Source organism: Diadema antillarum, unplaced genomic scaffold (assembly GCF_040938485.1).
Source record: "Diadema antillarum isolate AM-2024a unplaced genomic scaffold, OU_Dant_1.0 scf00000146, whole genome shotgun sequence".
In the NCBI taxonomy this organism is placed as follows: domain Eukaryota; kingdom Metazoa; phylum Echinodermata; class Echinoidea; order Diadematoida; family Diadematidae; genus Diadema; species Diadema antillarum.
This window is the reverse complement of record NW_027271035.1, coordinates 642302-656103: the sequence shown is the minus strand read 5'-3', so window position 1 is coordinate 656103 and position 13802 is coordinate 642302. Positions and strand designations below refer to the sequence as shown.

At 37.6% G+C, this 13802-nt stretch overlaps 1 protein-coding gene across 1 annotated transcript in view; it reads right to left on the bottom strand.

Moving 5' to 3' along the window:
* Positions 1-3011: 3011 nt before the first annotated feature.
* Positions 3012-13802, bottom strand: part of LOC139721662 (semaphorin-5B-like) — a 54914-nt gene continuing 44123 nt past the window's right edge. The window contains exons 15-17 of the mRNA XM_071632989.1: positions 11665-11895; positions 9344-9441; positions 3012-7001 (exon numbers count right to left, since the gene is read on the bottom strand). Coding sequence (XP_071489090.1) covers positions 6873-7001; positions 9344-9441; positions 11665-11895 — 458 coding nt within the window. The 3' untranslated portion in view covers positions 3012-6872. The remainder of the gene's footprint in view (positions 7002-9343; positions 9442-11664; positions 11896-13802) is intronic.

Genomic DNA, 13802 nt, shown 5'->3' with positions numbered 1-13802 from the left:
ATTTTCAGATTTTAATAAATTTGCTGAACTGTAAAAATACCCCCCCAAAAAAAAACAACAACAACAGACAAACAACCCTATTAATCTGCACAATTATTATCCATACATAAAAAGTGTACTTGGGTAAATTGTCCAGTGCCAAAAAGAGAAAAAGATAAACTTAAAGAAATGATTGCACTAAAATATCCACATTCACAGAGTACTTTCAAGCTTGTATACGTGTCGCAGCATCTTTAATATTAGTAGTAATACATGTAATAATGTTTTATCTATCCAGGGTAACCTCTTCAGTGTTCCCACTGCTCTACCAGAGGGCCCTGCCATTATTATTACCCCAGCATTGACAGGTACCCATTTATACACCTGGGTCGAGAGGGACATAGTGGGTAAAACCATCTTGTCCAAGTATGTAAGCACTGGACGTGAATCACACTTGTGTCCTCCAACTGGGAGTCAGGAGTCTTATCCATAATATGCCACAGCGCCCCCACACATATTCCTCCTTCTGTTCATTCTGCTTCTCTCAATCTTGAAACTGACAACAGATCCCCAATTCACCTGTATGTACCAAGGTCTTCGAGATTGCGAGGACCGCAGAGTAACCCAACATCAGGTAACATCCCAGCATGACGATGGACAATCGATGAAGGAATCCAGTCCTTGGGTTCTCTGTAATCAACTGCTACAATTAATCTGCATATTTACGAGCAAGACATCTAACATGCACATTGTAAGCTGCTATCAATGCTAGACAATGCAGACATATGACACAAATAGAAAATTACAATTAAATTAAACAATATTCCACTTTATACCGGTGTTCTAGCTTTGTCAGTGAAATAAGCTACTGTAAAAGTGGACATTTGTGCGGTGTTAAAATTTTCATGCATTTCGCGCAACCAAAAACCAGAGCTAAAATAAAAGCATGCCAATATTTTGTTCCAGTAGTGCATGTCTGGATTCCACAGAATTAAAAACACACAAAACTCATTACGCATTTATACAAATATACACTTTTGCAGAACTCAAGTTCCGCAGAAGAAATTACATGCATATATATTCATTCTTGCTTATACAGTAAACTCATGCATCTTTTAGTTGCTGAGAAAATTACACATCAGTCTTACCAATATACAAATATCATTAGCAATAAAAATCATACAAATCTATAGTTTATATATGATCAGGTAAAAGTTGGTATCACACATAAAGATTAGTTTCAATCATACACTGTTTTACACATCTGCCATGAGCAGCATGAGTCTTTCAATGTGGGCAGAATAGCTAAATATTTTTTTGTCTTTTTTTTTTTGTGTGTGTGTCTTTTTTACACACACTACATCACAGAAAACTGGTATTATTTCACTTTAACGGCTAAAAGTAAAATGATAAGATTTTTATCAAATGTAACAATAGTTCAGTAAGACCTGCTCAATCAGCCACTCGAGCAAAACACAAAAGGTGGTCTTTGCAGACAGCCGTCCCCTATACACAGGTTAACAGTCTGTCTGATTTCATCATATGTGATGTCTAGGATTCACATCTCAAACCTGTCACCAGAAAAAATATCACTGTAAATGGTTATAAGGCATTTCCACTTCTGGTATCTCAGATATACACACATGCACAAAAAAAAAGAAAAAAAAGGAAGAAAGGAATAGAATAAAATAAAAGTACATATAAATATACACACATGTGTGTGTGTGTGTGTGAGATACACATAATTAACTTTCATTTAATTTCAAATGGTAATCTGCTTGTCCCTTTATGTAGTAGGAATAAAAAAAAAACAACTAATAGCGTGAAATAGTAATTACAATCTACAAGAGAAAAGTTTGTAGTGCACGATATACAGTAAAATGTAACCTGTTGGAGACAAACTAGGCGTCAGGTGGCCACTGTAAACAAGATCTTTTCCACTTTTATGGATGAGTTTGTTGAGGTCACAAATAACAGGCAACCACTATTGATGGGTGGTTGCTATGGGAGGCTTGATTGTACAAAAATTTCATAGTAATTTGATCCAAGGCCAGTGACTAAGATGCAGCAGCATAATCTTAGATAAATATGCAGAGCAAAGTGCCATAATGCTGTTTTTAACCCTAATAACACTGCACATCTGCACCCACTGACAATTTTTATGATTCTTGCTTTACTCCTTTTTTTCCCCCCTCAAGTCTTGCGCACATTGTAACACCATATATGCCCATATTGGATATAGGCCTACAGTGGCGGATCCAGAGGGGGGCGCAACCGGCGCACGCCCCCCTTTAATTTTCTTTAAAAACAAAGAAAATAAAAATAAAAAAATGAAATGAAACCCGGAAGTGGCACCAGAAATATTAGTCACGCCCCCCCCCCCCCCCCCCCTTTACAGAATTCCTGGATCCGCCCCTGATATACATTGTACCTGTGTGGTGTTACATGTCAATAAGTATGCACATGTCATCAAAGTTACTCTTTACTACATATATTTGTGTGCAATCAGAAACTGTCAATTCACAGAGGCTTGCATTTCTAAACCCATTGAAGATGAGTCCCGAGTATACTCTGCTGGTGTCTATGAGAAATGTGTGTTGTAGCAAAAATCAGTCCGTTCTCAATGGGTTAATGAATCTTGCACAGAAATTGATGTTGCACTTGCTCCATACTTCTTTTTGGTTCATATCGAAAGTGAACAAAGTTTGGAAACTATGATATACATGAAAAGAGCATAACTGTTTTATGTTATCACATGGTAAAAAGATTTACTGAGTAAAACCTAGAGAGCGATAAAATACATTACAATTTTAAACAATAAAAAAAAAAAATGAAACCATTGTAATCACAAGAGAATAAAAGTCTTTCGTACTTTTTTTTTCAGAGTAAACTGGAATGTAAGCATATCATGGCAATTCAAACTTACATATACTTTGATAATAATCAAGGGAAAATTTGCAATTGATGGAAAACCAAAAAAAAAAAAATTATAGAGATATAAGATAAATAAATATGACTTTTTTTTCCAATTATATTTCCTGGATAAAGGTCTAAGGTCACTTATGGTGCAAAAGATTATGTAAGAACTCAAGTCAATTCAAAAAATGTTTGGTCAAAATTGCAAATGATTTCTTTGCTTTCTCTCTCATTTCCAAAAAGGCAGCACTCATCTCTGTACTTTGTCCTCTTTTTGCACAAAAAATTGCATATATAGTATGCTAAATATCTCCCCCCCCCCAAAAAAAAGAAAATATATATGTAATAATACTTACAGTTACAATATTAGGGAAAATAGAAGACAGCAGAATGTAATGTTTGTGCCTATAGGTCCTGTGCAAGTGTGTATTTCTAATATTTTGCTTACTTTTTCATTTTAGTACACTGTAGAGTTGAATAGTATGTGATAATTGGTATTGGTAAATTTACATAACAATACTGTAAATTTTCTAAATACATAAACATACATTCACAACTTGATTAATTCATGTGTCATTACATATATAAAGGACATGTTATTTTTCATTATTACATATCTTTAATTTGCACAAAATATGCATAAAATAATTACTCAGCTAATTATTTAGCTTTAATGGACATTGTGTTTCCAAGGTCAATGGGGGCCTCTGGCAAAGTGTACCCTATAGTTTCCTCCCTTATTCTTTTAAATGTGTATTTCCAGTATATTGTTCATGCATTTGCAGAGACTCCAACCCAAAGCACCTTCTGATCTGGAGATTCTCCCGCCTGAAACCCCTAGCAAACGGGAGACTCCAACTTGACGTGTGCGAAGCGCGAAGTTCCTAGGGTTCTACATGCTCTCTGGTGCTATCTAAGGCTTATTTTTTCAACACACGATAGAAATAAAATAAGAAATCCTTTCCAACGGGAGACAAAGAGCCAGGGCGGGAGAAATTAAATCTCAAACGGGAGAACGGGAGATTTTGCAAAAATGGGTTTTCGGCGGGAGATCTCCCGTCGAAAACGGGAGAGTTGGAGTCTCTGCATTTGTTCATTAGTATGGAAATATGGCACAGAGTACACAGAATGAACACTCTCATGATAATAATAGACACAGTAAAGAAATTGATAATAATGAAATAAAGAAACACTTACATTACTCACCATAATGATACAATTACACAAAATATAATACAGTAAATTATGAGTACAAAATATAGATAGGCACTAATTGTGAGTGAAGGAAAAACAACAGTGATTCAAACAGAATGCATGTAAGCATGGAAATCAAATACACTGTATGTCAATATTCTGAGAAACATAAACGCTGGGAGGAACATTGCACTAATATAGGGCTTTTTATAGCTCAGTCGGTGGAGCACCGGGCTAGCAATCTGGAGGTCTTAGGTTCAAATCCAGATAGAATCCCATTTTCTTTGCTCATTTTTCCACTAATAAATCTTATCTATTTCTGGTCAGTTTCCCTTTGTTTGTGTTTATTACATATTCAAAAAGTTGCATCGCTTCAGTGATCCCTCACATTTATCACCAAGTTCAATTATCCTTTGGGTTTATGCCTGGTTCAATTGTGTGCGTATGTGTCACATACAAACACACTGCTATAGCGTCTGACCACACGAGCATTGAGAATTAAGGGTTTCGGGGACAAACACGGAACTAGGGCTTTCTATAGCTCAGTCAGTAGAGCACCGGGCTGGCAATCAAGAGCTCTCTGGTTCGAATCCCCAGGGAATCCAATTCTCTTTGCTCAGTTTTCCATTAATAAACATAAAAACCATTCAAAATGTCAGAGAAATACTGACTTCAAGTGAATTCCTTTCCAGCTGCATAACAAATATAAAGCACCAAAGAGTCATGGTAATTTAAAATAGTTTTTTTTTTTGGTTGCATTTTGAATGTCAGTAGTACACCAGACACCATATCCCCCTGGGATGTGCCTCCCTTGGGATCCAAGTCCAGAGTTTATCAGGGGGTGGAGCATTTGATGAAACATGCTACGCTAACCATGTGAGGAATGACAGGTTTTCTATTGTTTTTTCCCCCCCAATTTTTCAAAAAAATCTCTTTTTCCAGCTTGACAATGCATCTTGGAGTAGATTTACTAGACAAATGGTGCAATACACATGCATTGTATTATTATTATTATTATTATTACTGTTATCATTATCATTATTATTATTATCATTGATACCTCCGCCAAGGAAAAAGGTTATAGTTTTCATTGGGGTTTGTTTGTTTGTTTGTCGCTGTGCAAAATAACTCAAACAGTTATGAACGGATTTTGATGCATGTTCATTCATTCATTCATTCACATTGTGCCTGGTTGATACCATTTGCTGACTATTACTAGAACCTGGGGCGAGCCATGAGGGGTCGGTATCATTCATCTGTTTTCTTGTGTGGGTGGGTAGGGGGACCACTTCAGGTTGGCACCCTGCTCTTTGCGATGAATGAATGAAGTGAGATCTTTTACGTGCATGTGTTGTAAACACACACATGGGACCTCCATTCAATGTCCTATCCGAGGTACAGAGTGTTTTGCCTATTACTAGAGGGGAGGGAATGCTTACACACAACAGGTAAGGGTTAGGATGACACAAGGAACAGATACATGTAATTACATTTTGGTAGTGATCTTGGAATTTTTATGGATCTTTATAAAGGATCCTTTATATTTTGGTAGGTAGGGTCAATGAACTTGGGAGTTCAAGCTGCCCATTTTTTAGGTTTGCATACGAACACTAAAGTGTGTGCTCTGCTCTTCTTTCAATGCTTACGAAGAGAAGTGACAAGCCTTTCAGTCATTATAGAGGCAAACCCTAATTTTTAGGACCAAACGAAAATCTTGCCTTATCCATAAATAGACTGCATGATATTGTTTTCGTAAATACATGCATTATGAATTATTAATTTTCATTGGCCCTCTAAGGCAAGCAACTATTTTTTGACAGCGATGGCACAATCTTGGGAGGAGCACATCTCCCATCAACTGTTTTTAAAAAAGAAAAAGAAAAAAAGAGAGAGACGCATGGGTCTCATGTTCACCTGAGTATCGCAAGTTCACCTCCCACACATTCTTGGAGACTATGACCCAAGAGGAACATAAAGAGCTACAGGGGACCTAAAAGAGGTAAAGTATCCATTTGCATAATTTTATAACACTGGTAATAATACCTGCCAAGTTTGAAGGAAATTTTACGGTGCATTTTCAAAAAGAAGATCAAATTTTAAAAACTGGCTGCCAGTTTGTTCCTGCAGCAAGAGGGCCACCCCTGGGTCTCCAACAAACAAAACTGAAAGTACACTTACTAATGCACATTGTATTTACTATGAGCATATCTGCTTTTATAAAAGAGGATTTTTTTGAAGATTCTCTTTAATATCCATCATTCATCATCTGACACATCATCTGAATTATCATGAACAAACTTGAAACTGCAGTCATCAATCTACTTCTCATAGCACTGAGGGAGTGCTGTCACTTCTGGGTTGAGAGAAGATGTTTCTCAATTCCTAATTTAGGCATTTGGCACCCCCTGTGGGGGAGGGGCATGGCGCTCATTCCATTTTGAACAAATTACGATCCTATCAACTTAGGGACGCCACTTTCCAAGTTTTGTTAAAAGCTGTCATGGGGTTTCCAAGAACAAGCTGAAAATGTAGAATTGGACCCCAAATTGAATAAGGATCAATTTGGTCCCCCTGGCCCCAAGGGGAAGGGGGCATCCCCAGCTTTATCGTTTCTGGTTCTATTAAAGATTTTTACTGACTCATTTAAGAAAATTGTTGAAAGCGTAAAGTGTTTATGAATGATGCACATGGGACACCAATATGCTGATACTGAGCAATGAACAATCACAACAGCTCACTTGAGAGTTTATCTCAGGTGCGCTAATTAGTGTGTGTTTTTGCTCTTAACACAGGCCGTTGCAAGATCTGGTCATGGCGTCATTATAGTAGGTGCAGTCAGGACAGTACTGGAACACTTGAAGACTCGAGATCACAGACATATTAAATGAGCCTTCCTGTCCTACCTCTCCTTCCTGCAGCATGAAAAGTATGAAAATTCATTGACATTGATTTCATCAACTTGCACATCTTGAATCTTGTGATAGCAAGAAAAGTAACTGATGCAGTAGAATTGGTATAATACAGGCTAGTTTTGACATTTCAATTCAGAAACAAATTTGATCTGCACAGAATCCCCTTAGCCTAATGTTAGACAGAAGGGCTTGGGTTCGGTCAGCTTAGCATGCTCAAAGAAGCACACTGGAATCAGCTGGCTATATCCAGTTAGCTGACTTTTAGCCCATTTAAATAGTCAATTTGCTTTGCATGGACTTTCATGCAAATTCAAGTTGTAAAATATAAATATTCATGGAAGGATTATGATTAAAATTTTATATATATATTTTTGGCACATGCAAATAAGAAAATAGTGGCTGATAACTGAATATTCATAGATGGATGCCTAGGCTTGGGTGAGTTTAACAAGTTTCCATTATTGCAAAGACTGTAATCAGTGAGAAGTAAAAGAGGAGGAAAATACAAAGTTGTGTCTTGTGACGCCCCTTTGGGTTTGAGAGGAAGAACTATAGGTAGAGCTAGTGTATGTGATAGGTAGGGTGCATGTGTGTGTGTGTGTGTGTGTGCATATATGTGTTTGTATGTGAATATGCAGAGGCTGATGCACTGGCTTATGGAGGGCTGATATACCTAATTACCGAGGGGAGAACAAACTGCTATAAGAAATTCACAGCGGTGGATCCAGGAATTAATAAGAAATTAGAATAAGAAATTAAAGGGGGCACATGCCCCCCCCCCCCCCTTATTCTTTTATGCCCCCTACTCTCACCCCCTTTCTGGGTCAGAATAAATCCCTACAGTATTCCATTATTGCCTCAGCCAAGGTAGAGATTATGTTTTCACTGGCATTGGTTTGTTTGGTTTGTTAAATTGTTTGTTTGTTTTGTTTGTCTGCATGCAATATAAACTCAAAAAGTTGTAACCAGATTTTGATGAAACTTACAGGAAAAGTTGAGAATGACACAATGAACAGATTATTAAGTTTTGGTAGTGATCCCCAAATTTTTGTGGATTTTATGAAGGATTTTCGATATTTTGGCAGGTAGGGTCAATGAACTAGGGGGTTCAGGAGTTTCTGCAAGGGCGAGGCTTGCCACGCAATTGGATATTGACAATGTAACAAAAGGCTTCTATATTGGGAAATCACGCGACTTTCAGCATACATGTACTTGTGGGTGGAAATCACTGATCTCTGTGGAAGAGCAAGATCAGTGGTGGAAATGAGCTACTTGGTGGAGGTCTGTGCTCTCAGAGTGCTTCTCTAGTTAATAATGTTAACAACCATAGCAACTTTTCTCCCAGTAACCATTTTTAATAGAATGGACAGGGTTGGGAACCATGAAAGAAGTAAACAGAACTTAAAACTGAAAATAAAAAGCGTAAGGAGGATGAATGACATGGGACTGCATACAATATGCTGTAGGAAAACTACAGATATTTCATTTATTCCACACTAACTGATTTTACCAAATATATGTCTACTGTCCTGTACTACCGCAATGTCCCATGGTTAAAGAAGTGATAAAATGTGAAGTTTTACTTCCTGATTCTGTTGCATACACCGTGAAATTCAGAAGGTGACCTCATCCCATGATCCCCTGACCCTAAGTGATGCCCCAAATCTACAGTGACGAGTTCAAAGTCCGCATCTACTAGTAATAAGTTCAAAGTGCAGGACTAAGATAAAACATCAATAATCACAGGTTTTCAACTGAAGACACAGCTCACTGCAACTCACATTAAATTATGTAGTTAACCCATTATGGACGATTCCCGAGTATACTTGGGCAAGTGTCCATTGGAAACGCATGTTGCAGCAAAATCAGTCTGACCTCAACGGCTTATTGATGATGACACACTATTCTTACATTATGTTTGCTAAGATGATTTAAGGTAGCTTATTGACAAAATGCAGTAAAAGAACACATCATTTACACATTATAAGCTGTTTTGGTTGTTTGACATCAGATTTCAATAGCACTTCACATTCTGATACCAACTAATATTCATAGATGAGCATCTGACAGAAGTTAGGAAAAGAACACTGACCCTTGATTTCTACGGGAGATTTGCAATGGATTATGGAGTACAATTAGACGCCTTTTCTCCTCTCTCACATTATGTCAGCAAATGAGAAAATGTTTCCTGGTATGAAACCTCAAGGGGCTCAAATTTCAAAGTTTATGGAAATCTATAAACTGTATTCATGTCTTATATCCATATTCTTTTTTTTTTTTTTTAAATGGTATGTCTAGTTAATGCCAAAAATACAAACTATAGCCCCAACACAGCATCTTACCTTCGGACAGCGTTCAGTTGTTGTATAATTTGCCTGTAAGACCAGATTATGTTCATCTATGCGTTCCTGCCATTCATTTGATGAAATCAATTCATTATCTGAATAAACAAACAACAAGGAATCAAATTGAAAAAAAAAAGGCCAGCATATATAATCTTCCATTCTCAGATTCATCTCTAGAGGTGTGTATGATAACCTACACTAAATTTGATAATAGAATGGGCAGCGAGAATCCTGCAATCTCATTGGTCGAGAGCTATGTGTTGATTTTTTCTGGCCGCAAGCTGAGTCACAGCGGTACACATGTTATCGCCCACTTGTAGCAAGAGTACGTGTACTTGTAACAAAGATTCGCGCACTAAGCAAGCGTTCGCGCACCCAGTACGAGACGCCTATTGGCTAAAACAACCATGCATCAGTATACAAATAGTGAATGGTCACGAGTGCAATAAACATTCGCACGAGGTGAAAGATAGAGGCGCTCTATTCAACGAGGCGAAGCCGAGTTGAATAGTGCGCCTCATCTTTCACCGAGTGCGAAATCTCGTTCCATTGCACGAGTAAAGACCATACACTATTTGATTTATACAATGTCCAAGTAGATCTTTTTGGTCTAAGTAGGCCTAGAAGTCTATATATGTATGAAAAATATAGCCATACTTACATTTGGATGCACTGCGATTCTCTTTCTGGCTTGTGCAATCAGTGTAGATACACAGGTCACAGCGCTCATACACATTACACGTACACTAGCACTATAGTAGGCCTACGTACGCGCATGCATGTACCGCACACGTACACTGTGCTAGCTGCATGCGATCCTCAATATGCAACACACAGTACACGCAGTACCATACAATTTCTCGAACCGTGGAATAGAACGAAAAAATCGAACCAAGTTGCACGCAAAAATAGAACCGAAATTGCACGCGCGTTGAATGGAGTACTTATTGAATATCACGTCACCAACAATCCTCCAATCAAATTACAAGGATCTACTTGGACGTTGTATAATATTTACTGATGCATGGCTGGCTGTGCGTCCAGTAAAAACTGATACATGGTATGTGTATGCCAAGCCAAAAGGAAATGCATCCAGTAATTATGTCATCGGGTAACACGATAGAAAAATGGTTTTTTGGCAAGAAAATTACCCATTCTATAAATCAGATGATGCACATGTCTTTTCGTGCGTCAGTCGGAATATAGTGTGCATGCGGTAACTATGGAATTTAGCCTAAACCCACTCGGCTTCACCTCGTGGGTTAAGCATTCCATAGTTACCTTATGCACATAATTCCGACTGACGCACTCAGACCTGTGCGTCATTTGTATACTGCTGAATGCAGTTCACCAGTATTCTTTTGCCTTCTTCTGAAACAAGTATTTAGTGTGATAAAAAAAGGTCGTTCATAGACATGTGTATATTTACAGTTAACTGATCTAAACGTTGATGTTGTTTTGCTCCCTCATTTTGATTTTTTTTTTCAACCTTACCACTAAAGTATTGTATAAAAACTATAAGATTTTGCAAATTGGAGCTGATGGCCTTTTTTTGCACCATGAAATTTTCATCAATTTTACTGGTATACAGTGCATTATAGAGTAGACAAGAACTTTCATGTGCATTTCAATTTTTTTAATCTTGGCTCCTCTTGAAATTTACAAATATTCCATACACACAAAAATGTTTGCCTTTACAGTACTAGTATACAGTAATTACAGTTCATGTAAGTTTCAGAGGAGACATGCCATTTTAAGTTTGGACATCATTAAATTTGACGTTGGCATCTGTTTTAACATCCCTCCCCACCTTCCTCCCACTTGACAAAAATAGGTAACCTACTTGTATCTTAGTCCTGTACAAGAATGCATTAAAAGCAAACCATTCTGAGTCACAAATTGAATATGAAAATTACTGTATCGCTAGTGAGTCTACATTTCCACAAATTCAGACTTTTCAACAATTTTGCAAGTGGTTAATTCGCAATCTTACAGTACGGTACTGAAAGGAGAAATGTATACATGTGCGTCACATTCATATTGGGATCTGAGTCATTATTTTTGCATGTCTTTAATTTTGTGAATATACCATCCGACTCGCAAAATTCGAGAAAATAATAACCTTGCGAAATATTTGGCATATACAGTACAGTATATTGTCCAGTGTGTATTCAATCATTATTATGTTATTCTGTATGCCTATTTCAACTCTGTTCAGTCAAGTTACTAGTAACTCAAACATGGAGCCAAATCAGACACTTGTGGTTGATGCAATCACATAACAAAGATGCTTTTGAGAGTGAAAATCATATTCTTACCCAGTGTGATATTCAATCTGTAATCACCATAGTTGACTGCATCATTTTCTAGAACAAGAATCTCAAATATCATGATGGCAGGGTCTGTTTCATCTAGAGTCCCATTCTTCAGGATCTGCACAGTCTCATTCTTCAGATCAAAAGAAACCTCATCTCTACTTCCTTGGTAAATCAGTTCCACCACTGTGTTCGCATGTGTGGTAAGGTTCTCATCGGGACTGAGAGCTGTTTCTGTTTATTCACAATATAGACCAACAGACGAACACCAAACAAATATAAAATTTAATCATAGCTCACACAAACACTGCATTAAATGTGTTTCAAGTGATATTGCTTGTAAAGCTCAAATATGTTCCAATATTAGCATGTGAATGTGACTTCAATTACCAAAAATGTACTTCAACTTCTGTGGTAATAATCAAATAACTTTCTGTATCTGCTCAGGCACCCACTACTTGTGGATAACATATAGGGATACATAGGGTCTAACCACTCACCCCCACCCCCAACTTTACCCAGGAAGTGTCAGCAGAAAAAAAAAATGTGGTTAAGCTTTGTGGTGTAGCAGCCGGCATAGAAGTGCAGGTAAGCCTTTTCTTCTTCTTCTTCTTCTTCTCCTTTTTTTTGGCTTATTAGGTGACGAAACCCGAAAGTGGAAGCAGAAAATTGCACTGAAGGCCTTTTTTATTGTTGTTGTTGTTTGTTTTGCTTGTCACCTGAAGAAACCAGGAAGTGGCAGCAGCAAGTTGCGCTTTGGTTGTTTGTTCGTTTTTTTTTTTTATTACATTTCAAAAATAAATTTCTTCAAACAAAATGAGCCCACATCTCCTCAGTTTTCCATTCACTGCATCTCCTTCAATTCTTAAGTATTAAAAAGGAGAGAGAAATAAATGCCCTCACACTCTTTTAATTCCAAAGCGCAGACTATGAACACACCATTGATAGACATGTGAATAGATGCAATCACATATAGCACAGGGGCTGCAAGTTTTGCTTTGAGTACAAAGAAACTGTATGAATTATAAAATATGTGGATCAACTTGATAAATACTGAATTACAGTGTCCCACATAAGGTAGGCCTACTGCCATCATCTGATTGTCTATCCATCTCAGGCTAGCGGTACCTGTATGATGTCATACCACTTAACCTGTTAAAGACGAGTACCGGTACTGGTTACGTTATACACATAATGCAAAGGTGTGAGTGCACTAGTAATGATGCAGTGCACTCGAGGGTTTTTACAATGGTGTAACATGCACAACATTGTGAATACCCGAAAGTGACCTGCATTTCCACTACATCACAAACTTAAACCCGTGCATTATTTGTTTTATAAAATAGGTCTTTAAAAACATTTCACATGTACCTTTATGGGTGAATACCAGTCAGCTACAACATGTTCAAAAGCCAAGATATTCGAAAAAATGTCCACACATGCTTAGAAGTTGTTTACAGTAAATAAGTGATATGAACGCATGCTTGTAACTAATTGAGTGCACACCGCTAATGTATGCAATTGTGACATTAATGAATGCGATCACGGCAAGCTACATTCACGCGCATATTTGAGCAAATTCTGAGCGGTTGTTAGTACTGGATGAAATGAAAGACTGATCACGCCATTGCTCTCAATAATAATAATAATAATAATAGCTAGTTTTTAAATCGCACATTTCAGACTTGCTAAGAATTGAATACACCTTTACAGATAATGATTTCCCTCATCACTGGATACACTATTTCTGACCAGCACTGACAGTGCTCACTCTCCACTCCCTGGGGAGCCTTCCAACCAGTCGCTATCTAACAGGAGCTCACAATGCTGATCAACCTACATAAACATTCTCATCCTACCAGGTACCCATATATACTCCTGGGGTCTGTTTCATGAAAGTCTTATGAGAGACTCTTCTCTCATAATATGATACACTTATGAGACTTCATGAAATGGATTTGAAAGTTTCATAGAGCTACATATGAGCGACTTTGGCCACTCTCAGATTTATGTAAAGACTTACAACTTGTATGTGAAGACTCTGGGTAAAGAGAGCAGCAATGTGGACAAAGTGCCTTGATGAAGGGCAAGCATACCGGGCTTTGTTGGGCTCGAACCCACACCACACTCAAGTGATTCAG